At 54.2% G+C, this 26,291-nt stretch overlaps 1 protein-coding gene across 1 annotated transcript in view; it reads left to right on the top strand.

Moving 5' to 3' along the window:
- UNC13C (unc-13 homolog C) overlaps positions 1 to 26,291 on the top strand; it is a 63,316-nt gene that overhangs the window by 30,692 nt on the left and 6,333 nt on the right. The window contains exons 9-24 of the mRNA XM_056865977.1: positions 5,503 to 5,672; positions 6,566 to 6,681; positions 7,115 to 7,278; positions 8,586 to 8,740; positions 11,950 to 12,014; positions 12,339 to 12,428; positions 13,635 to 13,763; positions 14,907 to 15,040; positions 17,635 to 17,720; positions 19,089 to 19,215; positions 19,794 to 19,890; positions 20,306 to 20,449; positions 21,387 to 21,464; positions 22,216 to 22,293; positions 25,368 to 25,456; positions 25,817 to 25,969. Of these exons, the coding sequence (XP_056721955.1) occupies positions 5,503 to 5,672; positions 6,566 to 6,681; positions 7,115 to 7,278; positions 8,586 to 8,740; positions 11,950 to 12,014; positions 12,339 to 12,428; positions 13,635 to 13,763; positions 14,907 to 15,040; positions 17,635 to 17,720; positions 19,089 to 19,215; positions 19,794 to 19,890; positions 20,306 to 20,449; positions 21,387 to 21,464; positions 22,216 to 22,293; positions 25,368 to 25,456; positions 25,817 to 25,969 (1,875 nt within the window). The remainder of the gene's footprint in view (positions 1 to 5,502; positions 5,673 to 6,565; positions 6,682 to 7,114; positions 7,279 to 8,585; positions 8,741 to 11,949; positions 12,015 to 12,338; positions 12,429 to 13,634; positions 13,764 to 14,906; positions 15,041 to 17,634; positions 17,721 to 19,088; positions 19,216 to 19,793; positions 19,891 to 20,305; positions 20,450 to 21,386; positions 21,465 to 22,215; positions 22,294 to 25,367; positions 25,457 to 25,816; positions 25,970 to 26,291) is intronic.

Below are 26,291 nucleotides of genomic sequence, written 5' to 3' on the forward strand. Positions count from 1 at the left end.
CTATGATTCTGTGAAAGGAAGAGGCAGCGAGGAGAGGCAAGGAAGGGCAAGGTAGAAGAGAAGCTTCGAAAAAGCCATCGAGCAGGGGTCCAGTTGCAGCCTGCATTCAGCAGACGATTTGTGTTTCCCTCAGCTCCTGTCAGTATTTGTCAGTCCCTAGTGGATCTGTTTGTGTTTGTCTGCAAGTTTCAGGCGATATTTGCCCTAGTCGAATCTCCTGGGTTACAACCAGCCCTGCCAGAGCAGTTCCCCCCGGACTGTTTCGAGGCTCAGGGGCTTCTGTCTGCTTCACAGCCAGGCTCGTGCCGTCTTGGTGTGCAGCGTACTTTGCCAGTGGGCACCCCACAGGAGTAGATGTGCTTCAGTCCAAACTGGGCTGCAGGGGGATTTGCCAGGCTGCTCTCCTCAGCTGCCTCCCTCTGCAGAAGACCTGGTGAGGCCCAGCTAAAAAGGGCTCAGTGTTCCTAGGAGGGGGCCTGGAAGTGCTGTGTGGCCTCCTCTTTGCCCAGGATGTGGCTTCTGTGCGGGCTCAGCCTGATGCTGGGAGTCCTGGCATACAGGGCAGCCTGGCGCTGCCTCTGCAAGGAGGGGCACGGAAAAGGCCTTCTGGAGTTGAGGACAGGGATTCTGAGAAAGAAACAGGGCTCCTGCTGCCTTGAGCTCAGGGACAGAGAAGTCACACGCCGCATCAGGCTGGCTGAGAGACTTTCGGGGATGGTTACCTGAGCAACACCCAATGGAGGCTGGCTTTGCAAGGGAAAGCCTGTGGGAGCTCCAGCTGGGAGTGGACAGCTTTCCCACTCCACTCATCATATTGGGGGCCAAAGAAAGGGGTCCAGGCTGTGTTGTTGTCTAGGCACTGGCTGCATGGCCTCCAATGGGAAACACTCTTTCTTGTGCTAAGAAATCGATTTTCAGGAATACAGGCTGGAACTGAGAAGATGGCTGCAAGCTCTAGGTGGGGCATTTGGAAGGGTCGCTGGGTCCTCTCTTGGAGGGTTGTTGTGTATTACTTGTGCTGTGTGGTGTTTCAGCTTGCCCTTCGGAACAAGGCTCTCAGCTTAGCGCCACAGTGTAGGGAGAAGCTGCATCTGGCAGAATTCTTCCTTCTAGGCAATTGTTACAGGCACAGTAACATGGACCCCAAAGCCACCCTCTCCTCTGTTAGTTTGCCGAGGAAGCCAGTCAGCTTGAATTAGTGCCTGGGCCGCGTCATCTCTCCACAAACATTTTCTTCACATCCATTCTCTCTCTCTCTCCCTCCCCCCATCTTTCTGCAATGATGGGGACTTTTAATCTGGGGAAGGAGATTAAGGGATAGAAGAGGCCAGAGATATTTCAACACAGCTCTCTACCAAATGTAAATGCAAATGATTTCTGAACTTCTGTTCCTTTGGTTTTTAGTCTTTTCCCAGCGTCTTGCCACCTTTTTTGTCTGGAGGTCAGACCCTGCAGCTCTGAAAGGTGCAGCTGCCCCAGTAGAGCCTCAAGCTGGCAGCCCTGGGCTCCTTTGCCTGTCCACATGTCACAGAAACAAAGTGTTCTCCCCCCCCGGGAGTCCATCCCCATGGTCTTCTTGGTCCTTTTCAAAGGACAGGAGCCCCTCCTGTGACCCCAAGGCACCTGCAGGAGTGGCCAGTGTGGGGCCTTTGTTCTGCCAGGACTTGGGGGCATGAAGGCTAAGCCAGTCCGGGGCAACCTTGAAGGAGGCCAGTTTGGAGCTTCATGCCTGCACCATTTGCCTTGGGGCACGCAGTTCTCCCACTTGTGCTCCCAGGGATTGAGCACACTTTGACAACCACTCACAATATGTGAGCCTCAGAGCAACACATTTATAGCCTGAAATGTTGTGTTTGTAGTCTAGCTTGATGGCTGATTTCTGCTGACTCGGGATGCCTGTTTTGGCTGGCTGGCTCCTGCTCGCCATCTGGCATCAGTCAACTGCTTCTGTGTGTGCCGGCTGTTCTCTCCAAAATAAGCAAATAAATGTTAATTAACTCAAATAACACACACAGTGAAGCTTTTGAAGTCTGTGAATTGCTGCTTTTGCCACCACATTCATTTGGGTCTAATTGGCACATCTTTGATAGCAAATGTGGGGTGTGCACGGTTGGTGGGGGGGGGGACGGTGGGAGAGCAGGCACCCTGCAGCTTGTTCGCATTCAGCAGTCTCACAGAAATTGGCTGTGCACCTCCCACCCTGACATCATAAGCCCACCTCCCCTGAGCATGTTTTCGACTTTAAAAAAAAAGGATTATATTTTTTGAAACAAGGCAACAAACTTTTATATCCCACCCTTTTGTTGAAAGATTTTCTGTGGATCCATTTTTTAACACAGTTAAAACAATTAAATAATAATAGAAAGTTCCACTGAAAAGCCAGGAAACAAAGGGGGCAAGAGCGGTAACATCCCCTCCTTGCCCCAGAAAGACAACAGGGAGCAACCCTGACAACAGTGGGTTTGCTCTCACACACACATACACACACACACGGTTTTTGCAGGCTTTGTGCAGAAGGCATCCCATTTCTTCCCCACAAAGGGGGGAAGCGCCAAAGGTCATTTTTCTGAGTGCCATCGCTGGTTAAAGGGGTGCTTTAAAAGTGACAGTAACAAAGCAGAGGATCCAGATGTCCCCACAGAAACAGACCAAGACCAGGGGGCTTGAAGTCCATTATTTTTAAGATAACGTTCAGTTCCTTGACTTGGGAATGTTTATTCTCCAAGTGGCTTTAAGCCATTAGTCAGCCTCCCATAGGAACTGCATGGCCACGTTCAGAATTCCTGAGGAAAGGTTCCTGCTGACAGTCCTGGGCGCCGTTGGAGAGAAGATGCAGGTTACAAAGCCATGGCTTCCTGCTAATACCCAAGGATTTAAACATATAAGAATGGTTTAGTCAAACAGCTACACATAACAATCTATATGAAGCTTCAGAGATTAATAGAAATGGCCAAGGATTTAAAGCATGTGGCTTTTTGATTACAAGTGTGGATTTATTTTGCATTATGCAAATTGTTTCTGTGACCCTGCTTGGTCTTTAAATAATCCTGTGTTTGGTTTTGAAGACTTTTGACAAGAAAAGGAATAGTTATGTTTGGGGAGGGGTGTCTGTGGCCCCTGCCTCTCCTCCCGCCTTGTTCCTGCCTTATGATCCTCCTCGGAGGCACCTTCGCTCCAGACTGCCCAACTCAGCCCCATGGGTGGGGTCTCTGGCCTGTCAAAAGGGAGTCGCTATGTGCCTCCCCCCACACCCCTGTGCTTTTTGCCCAGCCGAGGCCAGTGAAGGTGTGGAAGGAGGGGATCAGCCACTGGAGGGAGAGGGAGTTCAGCACCCCTTTCTGGGGGTTCAGAAGAGAGCCCGCTCTTTCTGTCTGGTGGAGGAGAGTCCGTGTTTAATCTCTGAACCTGCCACTATGGCATCTTCACATACCATGGCCTTGAGTAGTGCTGTCTCTTTCAGAGCATCAGCTTTTGGAAAGCGAGATGCCCAAGACATGGTTTCAAAAGCCGAGTCTAGTTAGATTCCAATCAGTAGGTTCTTGGTGGAATCGAAAGGCCTGGGCAACAAGTGTCAGGAGCCAGGGAAGCTCTGCCCTTCCCGCTGGTGGGACTGCCTGTGCAGGATGCCCAGTGGGGCTTGGCTGTGGTGGCTGGGGAAGAGGCTGCATCCTGGTGAAATCAAGCCCCAGAAATGCGGAGGGCGGCTGGCCTCCCCTCCGTGCCTTGCTGCAAAACCTCTCGTGGAAAAGAGGCCAGGTGCACAGGCAGAGCCAAATCCCCCCCCCCCGCCTGTCCTCCCCCAGTTTGGATGGCAGCTGACCTTTGTCCTGCTGCAGTAAGTGACAGATGGGAGATGCATGAGACCCTGCGGGCCAAGTCACAGTCATAAACCACGGAGATCACAGATTCTGAAGGGCTGCGCTGCCCATCCGTGAGGAAGGGCCGTGGGGTGTATTCGACCCTTGGGAGGCAAAACGAGGGGCTGGCTCAGAATCAGTGGGGTGAGAGATCTGCCTCTGCTGCGGCCACCCTCATGAAGCCTTCTCAGGTCAGCCTGAAGCCAGGGGCTCCTCTGGAGGTGGGCTTCTAGGGGATGGTGGCAGCCCTCCCACCCCGTCGTTGTTTTAGAAAGGGGCTCCTGGAACCCTTCCGCTGCTGCCTCTCCCCTCGCAATCTTGCAGCTTTGTGGAAGCTATTTGAGGCCACCATCAAAGGCTGCTTTTCCTTGCTGCTTCAATTATTCATAGTGGGGAAGGATTGATTTTGTAAAAATACTCTTGCTCTCAGAGGAGTCGCGTCATTTCTAATCCACGAGGCCCTTGGGTCGGGGAGCTCATTGCATCAAGGGAGGGCGGCAGGGGGCCTCTGCAGAGTGAGAGAGAGGAGCGAGCGGGAGCGGGTGGCTTGTGCCTCCCCCTCCCCCCCTTGAGACTCACCCTGGGCTGGCAGCCAGCGAGTCGAGTGTGCCTTTGGCAGCCCCAGGACTGGCTGCTTGTCATGCGTGCAGGGCTTTGCGCCTGCTTAGGTATTTTGTAAATACGTAAGGGAGGATGGGGTCTTCCAGGGGAAGGTGAGAACCTCCTGTGGGTGGAGCAGCAACCTTGCCAAGGGGGCAGGAAATCTGGACTGGCTCCTCCCAAACCAGCATACTGGTGACATGGAAGCCAAGTCCCCAAGTCACTTACCTGAGCATGTTTTCTCACCCCACCATGCCCTGTGCATTTATTTATTTCATTTATGTCCCACCCTTCTCCCTAGTGGGGACCCAAAGCAGCTGACATTGTTCTCCTCCATTTATCTGTACAATGACCCTGTGAGGTAGGTTAGGCTCTGAGAATGTGTGACTGGCCCAAGGTCACCCAGTGCCCTTCCTTGGCAGAGTGGGGATTTGAACCTGGGCCTCCCAGCTCCAAGCCCGTCACTCTAACCACTATGCCACACGGCATTCTCGATTTTTGGCTGACCCTTCCCTGGTCATGCATCCCTTTTCATTCCCAAGTCTCTAGGACATGTGCGTGGCAAGGTGATCCTGAGAAGTGCTCTCGCTCATTCCCAGTGAGTGTGAAACCCAGGTGTGTCTTGATAGGAATGAATGCCCTGCCTCTTCTTGGGGGTGTGCGATGGACAGCCAGGGTGGGGGTGGTGAAGGGAGCAGATTTGGGTAGGGTGAGGCTTAGCCTCATGTCCAGATCCACACTGTGCACTCTGGCATTCACCGGCCAGTCCTTTGCTGCCCACTTAATCTTCCTATCAGGCAGGGTTGTTGCACAGATAAAATGGGGAAGGGGGGGATTTTGCGCTGCCCTGGGCCCAGTGAAAGAAAGGCAGAGTTTACAATGTGAGAGAGGTTTTTTCCCCAGAGGGCCTTTGCACACACCCCAGGCCACCAGAGCTGGGGTCCCCCTGAGCCCGTGGGCCTGAGGGAGGGGCTGTTGCCCTCCTGCCCAGAGGCTGCTACAACGTCCTGGAACCACCGTAGATTTCTTTGCCTGTCATTTTCAGCGAGTGCCACAACTCCACAGACAGAATCAAAGTAAGAGTGTGGGATGAAGATGATGATATAAAATCTCGTGTGAAGCAGCATTTCAAAAAGGAATCGGATGACTTTTTGGGGCAAACCATCATAGAAGTAAGAACCCTCAGCGGAGAGATGGACGTCTGGTATAACCTTGGTATGTGACTCACTCTTCCGGTTATTCCCCCTTGCCAGAGTGCCCGCAACTCTTGGAGAGGCATTTCTGGGTATAGCTTCTGGGTCTGAGTGCTCCGCTTTCCCATAGTCCCAGGTCCTGCCAGATGATCTTAAGATGCCTTTGCTGCTTCCCCTTTTGGCACAGGGACTTCTGGCAAAGCTGCCGCCTCCAAGAGCAGGCATGTTTGGATCACGCCCAGTGCCAGAGCTGCCCAGGATGCTCCTGTTCACATCCCATGCGTTTCCACAGGGCTTTTTCCCCTTGTCTTCTCTTTTAAAGAATTCTCTCTCAATACGGGGGCCATGGTCCCAATCTAGCCACTGCTCCCGGGCTGTACCTGGTTGTTTCAGGGCCTTAGTTGTACTGGCTCCCTTGCTGCCACATTGCAGCCTGACCGCAAAGAGTCCTCCTGAACTCGAGTATCTGTCTCTGGACCGGCAGAGTTCCCTGACCGAGCTCTGGAGCACGGCTCCACTGGCAGCATCCTCCTGACACTCAGCTCTCCTAACTACAAGCACCGCCTCATTTGTTTTGGTGGAGGGAGCCAGGCCTTTGCATGGGCAGCTGGAGGGAGGGGCCGTGGCTCAGGGGTGGTAGAGCATCTGCTTGGCATGCAGAAGGGGCCAGGCTCCAGTGGGAGGGAAGGGGAAAGGCCCTGGAGACAAGGCAGACCTCGACAGCCCCGGGGTCTGAGGCAGAGCCATTGGGTCACACACAGAACTTCTGAAGGGGAGGAGGGGGAGCATCCGTTGCATGTAATTTTTTTTGCAAACCCAAGGAATGGCTCCTGAACAGGACAGTTGCTTTGCTCAGCTGCTGGAAATCAATTGTTGGCAACAGCCAAGTTGTTACTCCCCTCTCCCTTTTCCTAGACAAACGCACGGATAAATCTGCGGTGTCTGGTGCCATTCGGTTGAAGCTCAACGTTGAAATAAAAGGGGAGGAGAAGGTGGCTCCCTACCATGCGCAGTATGCCTGTTTACATGAGGTATGTTGAGGAAACAAGACATGAAGGGGCTCCCTTACAGCCCCCGAGGAGTCAGGCAGACTGGCCACCCCTCTTTCTCTGAGAGGGCTCTGGAGAAAGCAGGCGCTGTTGTGCCAGCTGCACGGGGGCTGCCAGCTCAGCTGGTCAGGATGGGGTGGCAGAAGCAAGAGCGTCTGTTGCCAGCTGTGGGGGCTGTGTGGGGGTGGTTGCCACAGGTTGGGAGCTGGGAAAGTCTTGTGCTCCGGGGGGGGCGTGGCTTGGGGCCTGGGTGGAGCTGCCTCCTGGGAGTGTTGCTAGGCTTCAGCCTGTTCAGTGCTCCTTGTAAGAGAAGCAAACCAAAGAGGAGCCCTGTGAGTCCAAGGCAGCTCAGACTTTGCCAGTGGTGCTCTGCGGTTGGGATTTCTGGTTCAGGTGCAACGTGTGTTCCCTTCAGACCCTCTTCCATTACTTGACGGAAGTGAAATCCAGCGGGGTTGTTCAGATCCCGGGAGTCAAAGGAGACGATGCCTGGAAGGTCTACTTTGATGCTGATGCCCAGGAGATCGTGGATGAATTTGCAATGCGTTATGGAATTGAATTCATATATCAAGCGATGACGTAAGTTCCTGATGGAGACACCTAGTGTGGTGTCTTGGTGACAGGCTAGGAGTCCTGGGTTCAGATCCCCACATTCCACTGTGGAACTCACTCTGTGCCTTTGGACCAGTGACAGCCTCTCAGCCTCACAGGGTCGCTTTGAGGAGGGAAGCATCATGTAGGAGCTCCTTGGAGGAAGGGTGAGATAAAAAGGGACAGACAGAGAGGTGGAGAGGACTATGGGAGACGGGAGCCAGTAACTCGTCCCAGCAGCTGCAGTCTTCAGTCCGCTCGAGAGGCTCCTGCTCTAGAGGCCTGGTTGAAAGAGGAGGCACGTGGTCTTTTGGCTTTGGCACCACAAGAGGAGTCCTTTGAGTGCTCCCAGCCCATTGATAAAGGCATCGTCTTGACGGCCCCAAGCAAAACTCCAGCTTCGTTTGTCAGACACAAACGAATGGCTCGGCATCCCAATATGCTTGCCATGTGGTTTCTGGTATCCCCTCTAAATATGGGAAGGGGATGCCTGTGTACTTCAGTGGGGGCTGGGGTGCACATGCACACAGGAGTGCTGCCTCCACTGGAGTGCATGAGGCTGCCGCATCTTGCCCCCAGGGGAGTTCTGGGAGCGCCTGGTAGCTCCCATGCCCATGAGATCCACACTGGATCCATGCACCAACTTTCCAGAGTTCTCAGCCTTGCCAGAGTGGAAAACATGGTTTGAGCCTGTTCAGTTGTAAACCAGAGAAGCAGCAGCTAAGTTGGCTGGCAGAGAGGGCAGCCAGACAACGTGGTCATCTCCCGTTCCCAGCCAGGAGAGTGTAATCTGATTGATCCAGGCCGAGTAAATGAGAAACACTTTATTTAAAAAAACACTGTTAACAGATAAGTAAATAAGACAGCTGTTCTTAAAATGGGGTAGAATTAACACAAGGGCACCACAACCACATGGGGACGGCAAAACCTACACAGAACAGAAACTGGCTGGGAAACAACCATGTTCCCTAAGGTACCTGTTCTCAATACCCAAACCTGGACAGACCGCCCCCCCCCAGGGGTTGATGGATAATCACTCCCATCCAAAGCAGCCTCACTACCACTCAGCTTGAGGGGGGGAACCCCCTTCTCAGGCAGGGCCTTTTATGCACTCTGTCAGAGCGGTTGGGGCTTGTTCTCCCTCCATTGTCCCCAGGCCAGCCCTTAACCCTCACCCTTTCCCTTTGACGCTGTGATGTTCTTATACCTTCGTTTTGCACGGCTGATTTTGCTGTGAGGCATGTTGCCAGGCATTCTCTGTCTTTTAACGGCTGGCCATCTGGTTTGTATTGCAGGCATTTCTCCTGCCTGTCTTCGAAATACATGTGCCCTGGAGTCCCTGCGGTGATGAGCACTTTGCTGGCTAACATCAATGCTTTCTATGCTCACACGACAGCCACAACAAACGTATCGGCCTCCGACCGATTTGCTGCTACAAACTTTGGGGCAAGTACTCTGTCCAGCTGCCGCTACTCACGGTGACATACCACAGTTCCTCCACACGGAGGTTGTGCTCCAGTTTGGATGCCAAAGGGGAGCAGGGGCTTGGGGGAGCGTCTGTGCGATGTAGTCGTCCACTTTCCAGGTTTTCTCCTGCTTTGTTCTGATCTTTCCCAAACCTGGTTTGATACGATCTTTTTGGAAGGATGACAGTCAAAGTGTCTTTGTACAGCATGCGCATGGGCAGAGGGGCACATCTTTTAAGGCCCTGCCCACACTGATGACATTTTCCTTTTCTCGCCCCCCCCCCCATGTCTGCCATCCTCCTATTAAATCAGGGCACTAGATTGTTACCATGTTACCTGTGCAGTGGTGCTCTAGCCAGTTGGTTAAAGAAGCTCTCCAGTGGCAGCCACAGGGGACCGAGGCAAGGATAGTTGTGGGGAAATTGCCCTGTGGAAGCGCATTTCTACTGCAAATGCCTCTGCATTCATCACTGTGTGGCAGCTGCCGGAGGGACTAGCATGACTCTTGCAGTTTCTGGGTGCAGGGAAATGTCTCCTCTACTGCCCCAAGATCCTTTCCTGGTGCCCAGCAAAGGGGTGAGTGAGAACAATGCAGTTGAGCAGAAGCACTTTTTCCTGGCTGGGGCTGGCACCCCACTCTGAGCCAGTGGCTTAATTCCCTGGTCCAGCTGGACTCAGACTCATGATGCCAGATGTGCAGCATGTCTCTTTGTGGTTTGGTGCCGTCAGTTGCTTCGCCTTATGTAAGCATTTGCTTGGAACGGCAAGCTGCTCTGCTGCCCAGTGGTCATGCTGCCTTAAAAGGTGTGTGTGTGTGTGTGGGGGGTCCGACCAGCCCTTGAACAGCCCGGCCGAGCATCCTGTCGGCTCTTGGCTAAGCCAGCTCTGGTTGGCGCTGCCTGCAGGTTGCTCAGGGTATGTGAAGGGTCATCACACCATTGTCAGCCACCTCTCGCAAGTGCATTGTGCAACACCCACTCCCTCCTTCAGGCAGAAGGTTTGAGACAGCCTGTGGGGACTCTGGCAGTTGTCAGCCTGCGCCTGTGTGTTTTCTGCTCCTTGCTCCCCCGTGCTTTATCTTTCGTAGAGACTGGCCTCTCTCAAGTTAATGCTAATTTATCTTTGACGCAAACACCAATCCATTTATAAAGGCACTACCAGAAGGGCCCAAGAAAGAATTGGAAACAGCAGTGAGCTTAAAAGCTGTTAAAATGCTTCCTGTGAGTCTTTTTCCAGAGGGGCAAGACCACAATCCCACATGTGGATCCACAAAACTCTCCCCCCCCCCATGCACAGATGGACCGAAGGGCCTTGGTTAGGAAGAAAGGAGCCCTGGGCAAAAGTATCTACGGGGGGTGGGGGCTTTGTCAGGGAGACCTGGGGAGGCAGGGGGAATGTCTAGCACCCCCCTCTTTCCTGCCCCTCAGACCCACAAAAGCCTGAGAACTTGTAGTTCTGCCTAGTTTTTTTATATAAATTTTTTTATTGTTTTTATATCACAATAATTTGCACCATTCAATAACATTGTTATGATATAAACATCATTTTTCTTAACGAAATAACTAATTAATGCTAGTATTTCATTGACTTCCCCTCTCCCCTCCTCTCTCTATTTGATAATTTACTTATCCCCTTTGCATTTAAATTCTTTCATTATAATATATTTCTTATATCAATCTAATTACAATTCTTTTAATCTAAATCAATATCTTAATAATATTTCTACTTCTCTCGTTTGAATTAGATCAAAATATAACCTTTAAGCCTTCCCAGCTTTAATTCATTTTCACAATATATTGTCCATGCCTCCCATTCTCCCACAAATTCTGTGTTCTCCTTTAGATTCACTAATGCTGTAAGTTTAGCCATTTCTGCTAGTTCCAGCATTTTGTTTATCCAGTCCGTCTTGTCCGGTATCTCCGAAAGCTTCCATTTTGCTGCATAAACCAGTCTTGCAGCAGTAGTGGCATATATAAAAAATGATCTCTGGGTTAATATTGTTTCTAGTTCTGCCTAGTTTTGAGGAGTAGGAATGCGGGAGTAGGAGGCAGCAGTTGAAGACAAGGTGCGTCCCAGCCGCTGCAGGGCAAGCCGGGAGGGAGAGAGGTCCGAGGGTCAGAGTGGCCTCTTGGACTCTGGCAAGCAAAGGATCAAGGCTGGAATGGCTGGAGAAGAGACCGAGGGGAGGGAGGCGGGAAGCCCCGCAGCCCTCCCTCCCTCCAGAAGTGCCTCTGACCCCCCCAGGGAAGCCAGCTCAGTACCCTGCACTGCCTCATGGAATCGGGCCTGGGCTGGCTGGGGCGGTGCTGCGGTCCATGTGTTGAGCAAGAGCCTGGGACGGGCGGGTCCAGGCCCCTGCTGAGGCATGGAAGCTCTCCGGGTGACCCTGGGCCTTTCACAGCCTCTCAGCCTCACCTGCCTCACACCATGGTGGCTGGGAGGAGGAGGGGAGGATCAGCTGCTCTGGGCCCTCACAAGGGAGGAAAGCGGGACACCCATGTGGAACGGAAGCAGGCAGTACTGCTCACCCTTTGTGTGTGTGGGTGTGTTTTTAACATCCAGCTCTGGAGAACCTGTCGGCTTTGCACTGACTGGGTTGTGCTGCTTTAATTGGTCCTAGCAGAAACACCACTTTTGCTTTTGGGTACTGTGAGGCTCGCCAGCCCCCTCGGAATAGTCTGAGAGAGAGAGGTGGAGGCTCAACGATGCCAGGGAATGAAGATGGGAAACCCAAGGGGGAGTGGGAATGTCCTCTGTGAGCTCTCTGGGGAGCAGGGTCCCTGCCAGCCCCTGGCTGCCTCAGCCGAGGTCCAGAGGGACTGCGAGAGGCCTTCCGGGGGAGCCTTTGGGGGGCCTGGTCCCAGCTCTGGCTCATCTGCCCTTCCTTTCCTCTGTGCGTCTTGAATGCTGGCCAAGCTTGGCTTGGCTTGGCACCGCCAGCCTGCCCTTCACACTTCAAGGCTGTTGCAAGAGCACAGAAGTGCTGAGGGGGTCGGGGAACGGAGGAGAAAGGACTTGTGTGAAGCTCCTCTGCTGATCAGGCTGGACCTTTAGGAGGCTTGAAAGCAGTTGATGTGAGGGACAGCGGATTGATGAATGAGGTTATCGATTGGTTCTCCAAGCAGGACGAGGGGGGCTTGTTGGCTGGCCATCTCACTCACAGACATCTGGTGTTTTTCCCCCCCGCAGAGAGAAAAGTTCATAAAACTGTTGGACCAGCTTCACAATTCCTTGCGGATTGACCTCTCCAAATACAAGGTATATGTCTCTCCTGTCCCTGCCCACCAGGGGCAAGTGCCTCCCTAACTGACTCGGGGTTCTGGCTTGCGACAGTGCAACGGGACCCACAGCAGGCCTTTCCCCTGTGTTCTGGCTGATTCTGTTGCCCTCCCCTGCTCCAACCCTTCCTCGCCCTTTGCCACTCAGGCAGGCAGCTTGCTCTGCCTACGGCGGGTCTCTCATCCTGGCACGACTTCTGGGGGAGTGGCTTTCTCCAGGCTGTCCCCTCAGGGTGAGCATGTGGGAGAAGGGGGTTGTTGGCCATGCCAGTCTCCAGCTTCTGCTCTCATGTTCATGCACTAGGAGAACTTTCCAGCCAGCAGCCCAGAGAGGCTTCAAGACTTGAAATCCACAGTGGACCTGCTCACCAGCATCACGTTTTTCCGCATGAAGGTAATTGCTGTGAGAGGAGCTTTTGGAGGACTCAGAAGCCAAGTAGCAGTGGTGTCTTTAGCAGTTCTGCCTCATACCTGTCCCCCGGAGACCACACCACCTGGCCTCCTGGAACTAATGGTGCATAGCACCTATGGTGCATGGGGAAACCTTGCATCTGGTAAAAAGTGACTGTTACAAGGAAGCACGTGTCTTTTCTTACAAGTTGCAATTTTTACGGAATCTGGAACCTGCGCACTGGAGGACTCTTTCAGGCTTGTAAAAAATCAGTATTTGATAGATTGCTTAAAGAGTAAGTCTCTGGTCATTTTCCTTGCAGAGTTATAAGTCGAAATGTGCAGGATGCACATTTCCCCTTATAACTTTGCAACCAAAGGGCTAGAGACTTACCTTTTAAAAAATGAAACTGGAAATTAGAACATTGTTGCAATAACATCGTTGTGCTACAGCTATCTGTGTGTGTGAGAGAGAGAAATGCCAGTCACTGGGGTCTGAAGCAAGGAAAGCGCTGGGAAAACTACTGTGTGGATGCTGTTTTGCACCTGAAAATGCCTCTGCAGCAGCAAGTAGAGCTACACAGAGAATTGTCTCCTTGAGGAAGCAGCCTCAGAGTTTAAGTGTGTGTGTGTAAAGTGTGTGTGTAAAGTGCCGTCAAGTCACAGCTGGCTTATGGCAACACTTCATGGGGTTTTTAAGGCAAGAGGCAAACAGGTGGTTTTGCCATCGCCTGCCTCTGCACAGCAACCTTGGACTTCCTTGGTGGTCTCCCATCCAAATGCGTACTAACCAGGACTGACCCTGCTTAGCTTCTGAGATCAGATAAGATCAGGCTAGCCTGGGCAATCCAGGTCAGTGTGGAATTTAAGTGTCAATGAAAAATTAAAGCATTTCCTCTCCCAAAAGTCTTCAGTGGCTCCCAAAGATTTTCTTTTTAAGTTCCTAAAGCTATGGAGTTACTCTGTCGCCTCAACAGCTCAAAATAATCTCAATGGTTTCGTTGTAATGGCTTTAATGTATTTTAGTGGTTTTAATGTTTTTGCTTCAGGCATCTCGTATAGAGAAAGAGTCGCATAGTGTTCTCAATAAATCAATCCCTGGGATGTTGCCCTTCCCATTTGGACCAGGAATGTGCCGGGTGCAGAATGTGTGTGCCTTGAAACTGGTAGTTGCGAATGCTCAAGACCCTTGATCTTGTATACTGCTCAGGTCCTGGAGTTGCAGAGCCCGCCCCGCGCCAGCGCCGTGGTCAAGGATTGTGTCAGAGCCTGCTTGGACTCCACATACAGATACATTTTTGACAACTGCTATGAGCTGTACTCTCAGCTCACGGATCAGGTGAGCTCTGCTTTTGAACCCCTCAGCACCTTCTCCCCTTTCCTCAGCAAGAGTTGGGTTGATTTTCGGCTTGGGGGGGTGCTGCCTTCATGCCACCCCGGCGAACCTTCTGCAGGTCTCCAGCCAGCCAGGGGTTCAAAGAGAATCCTGGGCCAGAGGGCCCCACCTGGTTCTAACCCAGCAGCACTCCAAGGGGTGAGCACTCTGGTGCTCATCTTGGTCTGGTAGTGCATCAACCATCACAACTCCCCTAAGCGTGGACATGGTCTGGCAGCCAAATTGCAAGCACGTTGCCAGGAAATGGGATAGCTGAAATGAGGATCAGTTCTAGCTTGAGGCAAGAAGGTGGAAATGCCCAGCGCCTTGTATAGCGGAGATCTTTGGTTGAATCCACCTTTTTCAAAGCTCTGCTTCGTGAGCCATGCGGCAGCTCCAGTTTAACTGACAGGAAAGGATGACAGCTGTCTGTCAGCTTCAGTGCTTTCTGAATGAGGGTCTGCTGGCCACTCTCAGGCGAGGAGGGACACTGTCCGATGACCCCGCTAGGCCTTCAGAGCCAGCTGCCACGTTCCCTCACCTCCCGTGCTCACCTCTGCCATGGGCTTGTGTTCACAAGGAAGCCAAGTGCCCCAGGCTTTCGCCTTGTGAATGTCTCTGTGAAAATGCTGTTTGGGTGACTCTTTCCCAGTCTAGCAAGACTCAGTTGTCTCATCAGCACAGACAAATATATTCTGCTTAGAGTGAGCTCTTTGATGTGTGATCACAGGGACATCACAACTCATAAATCAGTGACAGAAGACGCCCGAGTGTGTGAGCCCCACCCTGCCTGCATCTCAGCCCAGCCGAGTGGCAGCTGCTCCTTTGCCCAGCAACGCAGCAGGGTTGGCGGGGTGGGCTTTTCAGTCCAGTCCAACCCAAGCAGAGAAGATGCTTATAAAATTGCCGTTTTGAAGGAATGATTAGCGTCCAATTTGAGTTGGGAGTTTAGTTTGGAAAATCTACTCTGGTCATGTTGAGATCTAGCAGTTGGGGAGGGGGGCAGCCGGAGCCATCAGGAGGATCATCCCTGTCACACACACACACACACACACACACCGGCAGTACCACTAGAATGGGACCATTTCCCCATACTTTTGCCAACAGGGTAAAAAACAAGATGTTCCTCGAGAAGAACAAGGTCCAACCACAAAGAACTTGGATTTCTGGACACAGCTCATTACCCTGATGGTGACCATTATTGACGAGGACCGGACGGCCTACACCCCAGTCTTGAACCAGTAAGGCTGTGCTTTGGAGCCAGAGGGAGGTGCACAAGCCCCCCCCCCCCAGCTCAGGCAAATACTCCAAAGCAGAGCAGCATGAGCCAAGAGCCCCTGTTGTGTGGGGGGAGGGGGCTGCTGCCTTGGGGAACTCATGGGGGGGCATCTTTCCCTCCCTGGTGTTCTCATGGACATGAAAAGGAACCAGTGAAAGAGAGAGATTTTGAACAATCCAATGAGCAAAGCCATCCGGGAAAGGTGGTGGCTTGCTCTCACCCCTTCCCCCCCCCCCCGACCTTGGGCTGGTACTGAGCAAGCCTCCCAGCCCAGCCCCTCCTCAGGCTAGAGCTTTGCCTGGCGTGGGCAGACCCGTTGGCACTGGGCACGCAGGACATCTCAGCCTGCTGCAGCTTTTCCCACCCTCAAGAGGTAGCAGAGGGAATAATCCCCCCCATCCTTTTGAATAACTGAGGACTTTCCGCAAAGGAAACGCCTGTTGAATAATAGCAGCGGACATGGTCCAGCTGACCTCTCCTGCCTTCTACCCAGGGAGGCATCCCCGTTTGTTTCAGTGGAAGGGAGAGGAGGCTTCCGGGGAGCGGATTCTCTGGTGGAGCGATGGGCAGGGCTGCCTGCAGATGTTGATGTGGCCGAACAGTTCCAGCAGCATTCTGTGATGTCAGGCTGACGTTGGGAGGGGAGGTGGGGGGAGGGAAGCCATGCAGAGAAGATTCCTCCTTGTTGATGCTGACGTATCTCCAGAGCCCTTCTCTGTGGTGGAGTGGCCTTCGCAAAAGGCCGCTTTGCCCAGGCTGAGGCTTCCGGCAGCAGAGAAGAACAAACAGCGCCAAGAGAGCGTTACTCCCTGGTTGCCCTCCCGTTGCCATGGCACTTCTCGGAGCTACCATGAAGGGATGAATTTGTGGCACGCCAGCAGGAACCGTTCCTGCATTCAGGAATGACTCGTTGCCTGTGAGCAAGCCCTACAAGGATCCCTGTCCTGCCCGTCCCTTGGCAGAGTGCTTTCCGTGCAGTGCTGCAGCCTGTCTCAAACAGGGGAGGGACAGCAGCTCCCCCATGCTGCATTGCAGTGTGTCCCTAGGTGTGAAGGCTTTGCCCTTTGAAAAGCCTGAGGCTCCAGCCGACCATTCGGACACGCCCTGCTGGGCTTCAGAGAGCCAACCTGGCATCCCCTGGCCCCTCTTTGGGAATCTGGTGGTGTCTTTCAGAGGCTTCCCCCCTGTGTCTGGGGTTGGGGAAGGTACCCCCACACGTACCAGCATTGGTGGATGGGGGGGGGCAGGTCTCTACCACCCAGATAGCTCAGCTGCACCCCATGGGGAGGCCGGCTGGCCCGGAAGCTCCCTAGCCAAGAGACAAAGCCACACCCCCTCTGGATTCTCACGGGAATGAGATTTCCCTGGGGCTCAAGCAACTCCTTTAAAAGGAGAAGCAAGGAAGAAGTGTGAGAGTATGGGAGGGAGGGGTGAGTTTGACAACCAACCAACCAACCCCGCAGAGACACTGGAGGGCAATCCCGGTCCAGGCAGCCCCAGCCTCTGACACCCGAGGTATTAATAGTAGGAGTAAATGGGAAAGCTGAGGAAAGTGTTTTGCAGAGAGAAATGCTCTGGATCCTGTTTAGCCTGCTGATGCATCCGAGGCAGACAGAGAGGCATCCCCCCTGCGTGGCCTGAGTAATGTTTTTCTCTACCAGCACCCATTTTGCTTTTTGGCTTAACATCCAGCCTGATCCAGCTCTGAAGAATCCGAAAGCTTGCACTGCCTGCATTGTGTTCTTGTGGTATTGCATGACTTTTGGTTCTGGATTTTGCTGTGGACCAGTATGGCTGCCAACTTTTTTGCTGGCATGTTAAGCTGGCTGCTAGGAACAAACCCCTCTGACAGAGCAGGACACCTCCAGTCCAAGCAGATGCTGGAGAACACAATAGCAAGCGGACAGCGCTAGGAAGTTATTTTTAGGCATGACGATGACTCACCGGGGCTTTCCGCACAGAGGTGGGCTTGGGTGGTTTCCCCACGTGCCACGTTTCCCCACATTTTCTCTACCCATCCCCCACAGCTGCAAATTCAGAGAACCTGATAGACATAGGATTATAATGAAATGTCAGTTGTACATTTAAAACAAAACAAAAAAAATCCCTCTGGTGCTTGTGAGGGGAGTGGATGTCACAGACAACTGGGTCAGGGGAAATGAACCAGGAACTTCCAGACTTTCCCATCCGCATCGGTGCCAGCCCGGCTTTGCTGTATTCTTTATCCGAACAGCACAGCTAGGTGGGTTGGGGAAAGCTGGCAGGAAGGATGTCGGGAAACCCAGGAGGTGCACCGAAGCACAGTCCCTCTCCTCCCCATGGGAGACGGGTGCATGTCCCCCTCTTCTCTCCAGTTCCACCCTTCGAAGGACTTTCTTGCTGTGCTCCAAGCACCACGTCGCTCTGAAGGGGCTGCTGCCATCTGGCCCATGGCCTGCCCCCTTGGGGTGGGGGCTCTTTTAAGCCGAGCTGGTGCTGCAAGGAGCGGAGGCTCTCAGGAATCCATTCCCAGCAGTCGGGGAGCAGGACTGACCGTGCCTTTGGGTTTGCTTTCAGGTTCCCGCAGGAGCTAGACATGGGCAAAGTCAGTGCTGAAATCATGTGGATCCTCTTTGCTCAGGACATGAAGTACGCTCTGGAAGGTAAGGGGTGAGCGGCCCAAGGGCTGTTCCTCCACATGGGCAGGTGTGGGGAGACTGGCGTGACGCAGAGGGTGGGCTTTTAAGCACCACTGTGAATATCCATAGGGGCTCGTGTGGTGCTTGGAGGATCCTACTCGAAGCGATTGGGGGTGGCTTGGCACCCGAGTCAAAGGTGCATTCTGATGAGGGGCTCTGCTATTTGCCCCCACCCTCAGCTGCCCTGGCAAGGCCCCTGGCTGTGGGGGGGGGGAGTGGCAGATGCCCAGCGCTGGCAAAACCGTGGCATGGTCATTCAGGAATACTCCCACCTCCCCACTGAGTTGCGGCAGCCGCTTTGAGTTGTGGAGATGCTCGTTCATGCAGGGAGTGTCCCAACTGCAGGCATAGGGCCCAGTTGCTTGGGTGGGTGGCGCTGGCTCACGGGAGAGGGCGGCTGTTTGCTGTGCCGCTAAAGGCCCAGGCAGAGGAGACATTGTCCTGCCTCCCTGGACTCTTCAGTGCGGCAGCAGCCGCATCTGTCTTCATCAAGTTGAGCTCTTGGCGTCTCACTTGCAGCCCAGAAGAAGGCTTCTGCAGAACTGAACAAGGCACGTGCAGCGCTAGTGAAGCTGCCTTGCTCAGCAAGGGGCCAGCACATGAGCAACAGCAACACCGTTGTCATTTACACGCAATTCAGGCTGGTGGGTGGAGTTTGGGCAGAGATGCTCTGATCCTCATCTGTGAGGCAGGTGATGACTGGCACATTCAGTACCTTTCCAGAGTCCTCCCTCGCCTGCCTAAGACTTCCAAGACCTTGCTAGTCTTGAAGGGGCCGCTGGGCCTCTGTTTTATTTTTCTAGGCCCAACCCAGCACCTTTCGTTGGCTTGGCTAGCTTAGGGCCGAGGTAGATGAGGTGAGCACCACACATGGCAGGTGGGGCCTCGCAGTGGGGCCAGTAGAAGCCCTCCTGGCCGTTTTGGCTTAGGAAAGCAGCGGGGCTGGAGAGGCGGTGGAGGCCCCTCTGTCCCAAGCCATTCAGCAGCGGTGGGATGGGAGATGGGTCAGGGGGCTGGTGGCCCAGCCCCTCGCCTCGCTGGGCCCTCGCTCCCCCAGAGCTGCTGGTGCTGCAGGGGATCGCGCCTCTCCCCGGGCTCCAGTGCCAGGACTGAGACCAGACCCGTTTCCCCCAGCACTGAGACCTGGAAGTCGCTGTGTCCGTGGCAGTCTGAAAAAACTCAGCGGATCTGGGACGTCAAAGCCCGGGATGGTTTATTTTGCTGGGCTTGGTAGTGTAGCTGAAGCGTGCATGGGGGGGATATACAGTAATTTTATTTACAGCTGGAGCTTTATTAAATGTTTTGTTTTTATTTTCTCTTGCTCCATTACAGAGCATGAAAATCAACGGTTATGTAAGAGCACAGATTATATGAATTTGCACTTCAAAGTGAAATGGTTTTATAATGAGTATGTGCGAGACCTTCCATCCTTCAGAGACGCTGCCCCCGAGTACTCCCTGTGAGTTGGAGGGGGGGAGGGGTTTGGGGGGAGGGGGTCTTCTGGAGCTTCTGTTCTGTTTGTTGAACTCCGGTTTCCTTTCAGTATTCATCCCGTCCATCCTAAAGCGCAGAGTCCACTTAAACTGTGGCCCTGTTAAAGCCAGAAAGAAGCAAATACCTTCCTGTGCTCTTTATTTCCTGGAGACTCTTTTCCAGAGCTGAAACAGAGAAAGGATTCTCCATTTCCCAAGAAGGGTTCCTTCAGCCTCGGCGGCTTGGTGCTGCTGGCTTTTGCCTTCCCTTGCCCAGTCATCATCTGCTCCTTGCCTTGGGAGGCTCTCTTCTTCAGGGCAGGTCCTGCAAGGGGGCACGCCCAGGCAAGCCTCGTCGATTCTCCCTCCCCAGAAGACTGTGGGTCTGTATCATGACCCACAGCCCCTTCCCTTTTACTCTTGAGTGTTCCAGCCAGAAAGCACACTTCTGTTATGAGGAAGAATATATGCTTGTGTCTTTGTCTTCGTTTTTAACAAAATGGTTGCTGAGGCGCAAAAAAACCCAAAACCCCACCCTGAGAAGCTGGCTTGATTGTGTCCCTAGGTGGTTTGAGCCATTTGTCATTGAGTGGCTGGATGAAAATGAGGACGTCTCCCTGGAGTTTCTTCATGCTGCCCTGGGAAGAGACAAGAAAGATGGGGTGAGAGGAGGGCAGAAGTGGAAGCCTGGTTGGGAGGGGTCCCCGAGATGGCAGCCCCCACTCCTGCATCACATCCTGTTGCCTGGTGATGCCCTGGCACGGCCTCTTTTGGAAAGTGTCTGCCAAATGCCCTTTCTGGGCTGGGGCTGGGCTGGCTGCAGCTGTAGGCTCGGTCCTCTGTGAAGAGAGAGGAGACTGATAATCCAGCCAAAGCAGGCTGTCTTCCATGGGCCTTGTCAGGGGTTCTCCTTAAAGGAAGGGCCGTGTCTGTGCCCAGACCATTAGCACCAAAGATGTCCTGGAATAAACTGGATTAAACAGCAAGCCGTCCCAGTCCAAGCCCTGAAGCCTTCGGGGCCAGGGGCAGGCCCAGCCGCGTGGCCCTTGGGTGAGCCGTGCTTGCTTCTTCCTGCAGTTCCAGCAGACCTCGGACCATGCCCTTTTCTCCTGCTCTGTGGTGGACGTCTTCACCCAACTCAACCAGAGTTTTGAGATTATAAAGAAGCTGGAGTGTCCGAACCCTGAAGCCCTCTCTCATCTGATGCGAAGATTTGCTAAGGTAGAGTGATATCCTCTTGGGATCTGCCCCGTTGTGTTTTGGAGGGATGATTGGAAGCGACAGGCTTCTCCGTGAATCCTCTCAAGAGTGGCCGAGGGGGTGTGTGCCTATGCTGGGCTGGCACCCTGTCAGAGAGCATCTCCTCTGTGGCCTGCAGAGAAGTGGCCCATGCGAGTGGCATCTCTTCCCAGGGAAGGACTGCACCCTGCAGGTCAGCCATGGGTAGGCAAGGGGGGCCCCTACCTACCTATTTACCTGTGACCTTTCTCATTGAGGGGGAGGGCAGGGAGCCATGCTTGGCAGGGGCAAGGTCCAGGCTGGCCTTGCACAGACCTGCCTGATAACAGCTAGGCTCCTGGAGACCTTTCCTTTGAGAGCAAGACATTCTCAGGTGGGCTGTGGGAATGGTCCAGGCAGGCGTGGGTGCAAACCCACTGCCTTCCAGCGGCTCTCTTTCCCTCCTCCCGATCAGAGCTTCCAAAGTTCAAGGCACTGTGTGATGGTTGTGCACACTGGGTGCTCCGGCTGCCAGCACAGGGAGGAGGAAAACCCATTCCCAGCCCCCTCCCCTCAAGAAACAGGGGCAAAAGGGACCCAGAGCGGCAGCTTCTCCTCCTCTCTGCCCGCCAACAGCAGCGGCACCTGCCCCGAAGAGCGAGCCTGGACTGGGGAATTGCAGGGTCTGCGCAGGAAACCGAGGACCACCCTACGCCTGGGATTGGAGGATGCCTTGAGAGCTTCCCGGTTCGGAGGTCACCTCTGCCATGAACCCACTAGGCGGCCCAGGCGTGCCAGTCTCCTGTCCTGCCAACCTACCTCGCAGGGTGGTTGTAAGGATTCTCAGAAGATAGCTAGGGGAGTCTTCCATACCCTGCACGGGGCTCTTGTGTCCCGCTGCACAGTCCCTGCAATAACTTGGCTCCCTTATTTGTTCCAGACAATCTATAAAGAGCTCCTTCAGTATGCAGCAATTATAAGCCAGGATTTCAGCTCCTACTGTGATAAAGGAAATGTGGTGAGTACAAAGTTGGATAGCTGTTCCGTGTGCTGCATTCCTGCTGCCATCTGATGTGACAGAAGCAGTTCTCTGGGGAGGCCATCTGGTTAAGAGGGAGAAATGGGGGTGGGGCTCAGAAGAGCACAGCTGCAACAGACCAGTCCGGCATCCTGCTTCCAGCTGCTCTGGAGGGGCCTCTAGGCTGAGGCCCTCCTCTGCTGCTGCTGCTGCCTTTTGCCAGGGGCCACCCAGACCTGTGGGGAGGCGCCCTTCCTGATTGGTCTGTCATATCAAAATGCTGGGCTTTTGGCCTTTCTGGGCCTGCTGGCTTCTGAGGGGTAAAACTCTGTCTAAGTGGCCTGGTGGGATGCTGGGTCCTGGTTTCTGAAGGGGCATCACATTGCAGCCGCCTTTTCCATTTCCAGCAGCTCCACACTGGATAGTAATGGAAGGAGGCTCCACTTTGGATGATGTGCGTGCATCTCCTAAACGTTCCAGGAAAAAAAGATAAAGCCCAAGGAGACAGGAGGAGGAGGGGGTGGGCAGGGACCCTCTGTCACGGTAGAAATTAAAATCCCCAGAGTCGGCCGGAGGAAAATGCTGGTGCATCAAGGCCAGGCTTCCCACTGGGGGAGGCTGCTCAGCCCGGCCCACCCCAGGGGTGTGAGTTTCGAAAAAGCCTCCATGTTGAGAGCTGTGTCTTGTTGTGTTGCCTGGTGGCAGGGCTTGGTCAGGGGTCAAAAGTCACTGCTGCCCGTCTTTCTTGCAGCCCTGCATCTTGATGAACAACATCCAGCAGCTGCGAGTCCAGCTTGAGAAAATGTTTGAAGCCATGGGGGGGAAAGAGGTGAGTGACCTTCCGCCGCCCCATTCCCAGCCCCTGGCATCGGGGGCCACAGGAGGGAGCCTCCCGCCAAGGGCATGTGGCTTGCTTGGCGCCACATCCAATTCTGGGAGGGAGGAGCCAGGCCTGCCTCTGGCGAGGCTGGAGGTGGTGGTGGTGGGTTCCATCTTGCTGTGCCATCTTCTGCCGACCTCTTCCCCTGGACCATCCTGTGACTCTGTTTGGTGGTTTGTTTGGTTTCAGCAGTGCTGGTTTGCTTGGTGGGGGCAGGGGAGGGGTGCCGGGTTCTGTCTGTCATGTCACCCTGTCTTTGTCTAACACCTTTAACTTGCCGCGTCCTGCACAGAAGCAAGCAGGAGAGCGATTCTCTTTCGAGGTTTGTGCTGGCCAACGTCTTCTCTCCCTCCTGACCCCCTTCCTGCCTGTGCATCAGTGTGGCTGAGTCACCAGAAGGGTCTGGCGGAGCCCCACCTCTGTGCCTCTGGTTTTCCAGTAGACAAAAGAGGCTTCTCTTGTTATAAGCTGTGTGAAGGCCACGGAGTTTTGCTTTACAGATGCATTTCCAGTGTTTGGAGTGGTTTAATGCCATGGGAACCAGCGGCCTAAATGCCAGGAGTGGGTGATCATCTGGAGGCCTCCCTTGAAGCCCTCTGTGGGACTGCAAATCAAGGCCCAACCCTCCACCCCCCGGGGAGGACAGAGAGGGTGCCGAGTAGGCAGAGGGGAGTGCAAGGCCGGGGGGGGGGGGGAGCCAGAGTCAGCTCTTACTCCGTGTGAATGTTTGCCACGAGGGGCTGTGGCCCCAGTCCAGCCTTTCAGCATCCTTGGTGTGTAGGAGGGGGCTTTGGCATGCTGAGCAGTGGGGGCCTCTGGGCAGTTTTGAGGCAGCGTTCCAGCACGCAAAGTGCTTGTGGGGGGGGGGGTGCTACCATCTCATGGACCTTGACTGTAACCCTGTGGAGCAGAGCACTTGTGTTTTTTTCCCATTTCACTTTTGGGGAACTGAGGCGGGGAGAGAGAGCATCTCCTGTCGGTGTTGTGTGCAGAGCCTTCAAGGCAGGCCTGGCACTCCCCCATCCACACATGCCCGCCCCCCCGCCCCTACCCTCGTCACTGCTGGGGGAGAAGCTGCTCGGCGGGCCGGGCACCACCTCCAGGTTCTCGCTCCCAACCCCACCTCCCACACTGATTCACAGCCCCTGACGGCATTAGCGGGCAATCCCTGGTCCCAGCATGCCTTGGCATGGAAGTTCCTCCTTGCTTGCCTCTGCTGAGGTGCAAGCAAGTGCTTAGCGAGGACGGGAACCGCCTTCACAGCTGGACTCCCTTGATAAGCTGCAAGTGTGTTGGTTTTCTTTCGCCTGGGCTTAATAAATGCTGTGCTCAGTTGTCATAACGGGGGCATTTTCAGACAGGGAATTAACTCTGAACGCTCTTAGTTATGCTCGTGGAATTCCCGGACAATCCGTGCAAAAAGTTAATCACCTGCAAGTAGTGCGTTCTGATCAGCCAAGTAAGCTGCTTGCTGTGTCAGTCCTGGACTTCAGCCTCCAGCCGAGCAACCTGCATTTTTCTTCTCAGATTGCACAGCTGCAGTTTTGGTGCCGCTGGTCCCAACATGCACCAGAACCCCTGAGTCTTGCCCCCTATCTGACTCTCCACTATAGGGAGGCAGGTCACCCTGTGGTCAGCGTGTGCATCACAAGCCCTTCTCTGTCCGTTCCTACATACGCAACTTCCCACCTTCAGCAAGGCATCCTCAGCACCAAGGGGCGGGGGGTTGCTAACCAGGGGGAGGATGGCTGTTTCTGTCTTCCTCAGGATGGCCTCCTCCTCCCCGAGAACCAGGCAGCCTCCTTTCCAGGCACACGCATTGGCATATATGACTGGAAAGAACCAGGGAGTTTGCTCTGATCAGCTTCCCTGAGGCCAGCCAACCTCACCTAGGCCACCCAATTGCTAGACTGCTCAGCAGGGATTTCCCCAGTTGCAGTCAGAAAGGCTCTTCCTGAATTTTTTCAGACGCACTTGCAGATATTCCCCCAGTAAGAACATGGAGCAGTGCCTGCTGGATCTGACCAGTGAGGGTCCGTCTAGAGCAGCATCCTGATTCACACAGAGGCCCGTCAGTTATTCTGGAGGGCCAACAGGCCGTAGAGGCTGAGGCCCTCCCCAGTAGGGACACTAATGCCTGAAAGTTTGGAAAGAGAAGAGAATCCATGCAAGATAAGGGGGTGAACTTAAGAAGGCGAATTCATGAGGCCGCCACCACAGTGCTGGCGACAGAAGGCCATTGCTGGGCTGGTTGTTGGGACAGTGTCAGTGCTTGTGCATGAAGCGCCCGGGCTCTGTCTGCGCCCTCCTTGCCCAAGAGGGTGCCACAGCTTGCCTGGCATCAAAGGGTGTGTGCTGGAGAGGGCCAGGATCTCGGCAGGGCAGGTGTGCCCGGCTTCCTCTGGATCACTGCCCCAGCCCGTGCTTGGGTCCTGGAAGGGCTGGGAATGATCAGCTGCTTCCCCTCCTGCATCTCCTGCCTCTGGAAACAGCATGGGCCCCGAGAGTCTTCTCGCGATGGGATGCTCTACACTAATGCAAAACGGCGTGGAAACCCCTTCCCATCCCAACGGGGGGAGAGAGCCAGGGCAGCCAGGGCAGCCTGTTCTCTCAGGGCCCTTTTATGTGGCTGGTACCTTAAGCGAGCCCTGTAGCCCTGTTGGAGGGGCTCATCCTAGCTGCTCAAGGGAGGGAGGACCTTTGATTTGTGACTTGAACGTTTGGTTTGGGGCACCATTTTGGATGGTGCAATCTGACACACACACACACACACACCACCATTGGCAAGTTTTCCTGCACAAGCTCTGTTCCCCTTCCTCTCAGTGGGGCTTGCACAGAAGAACTTCCTGGCACAGGGGACCCCATGTGAATTAGGAGGCCATTTGGATTTTCTGCCTTGGGCTGGCCCTGGGCGTTTCCACCATTGTTTTTCATTAATGTCACCCAATCCAGGGCTGTGTTTTCCTTCTCACTAACTGTGCTGAAGCAAAGAGCTGCGCCTAACGTCCCGTGTCCCTTTTCAGCTGGACCCAGAGGCAAGCGCTGCCCTGAAAGAGCTTCAGATCAAGCTCAGCAGCGTCCTGGATGAGCTCAGTGTGACATATGGGGCCAGGTAAGAAGCTCGCCAGGTCCTAAGGGGCCTTCTCAGACCCACCCTCCCCCGACTGCTGCTTCCTGAAGCAGTTGAGCCCTTCCTCAGTGGAGCATTGGTTGCCACTGGAAACAGAAAGGCTTTCCAAACTGAAATGCAGCTCATAGAACAGAGTGGTCAAAAACACTCTGTGTCAGGCCAAGGCCTGGAGCTGCCGAAACTGGGCCACGAGGAGGGGGCCAGAAGACTCCAAGGGCCAGAGGGGAAGAAAAGGCCTTGAGGAGAGGGGGCAGAGAGTGCGCTCAGCCCAGGGCAAGTTTGCACCTTTCGACCCTCACCCATTCTTTTCGGGGGGGGGGCACCTTGGGGTGTTTTTTTTAGTTTCCAGCTTGTCATTGAGGACTGTGTGAGGCAGATGAGCTTGGAGTTAAATCAGATGCGAGGCAATGGTGCTGCCGCCCCGCCTGCCCAGAACAGCAGCGCTGTGGAGGCAGAGATTGTCCTGCGCCCTCTGATGGATTTCCTTGACAAAACGTAAGCAGTGTGGGCAGGCTGAGGGCTTCTGCAGGTGGGCGCAGTGGGCCCTCTGTGAGATGTGCATGTGGGGAAGATTGCCAGGTTTGTTTGTGGGGAAACGCTCCCCCCCTCAAAGACCCTGGGAAGTGGGGGGGGGCATTAGCACAACTGTTGTTTTTCCCTTGAAACCTTTCAAGACCCATCCAAATGAGCGCCGTATGGTGGATGTCTTTCTCATGTAGCCCCTACAGCTTTCCTGTCATGCTCTCTGGCGTCAGCAGTGGCTGCCTCTGTGGCACTTCCAGCCCCCGGGTCTGCCAGGGACATCTCCAGTGGCTTT

This window comes from Euleptes europaea, chromosome 20, assembly GCF_029931775.1.
Source record: "Euleptes europaea isolate rEulEur1 chromosome 20, rEulEur1.hap1, whole genome shotgun sequence".
Taxonomy (NCBI): domain Eukaryota; kingdom Metazoa; phylum Chordata; class Lepidosauria; order Squamata; family Sphaerodactylidae; genus Euleptes; species Euleptes europaea.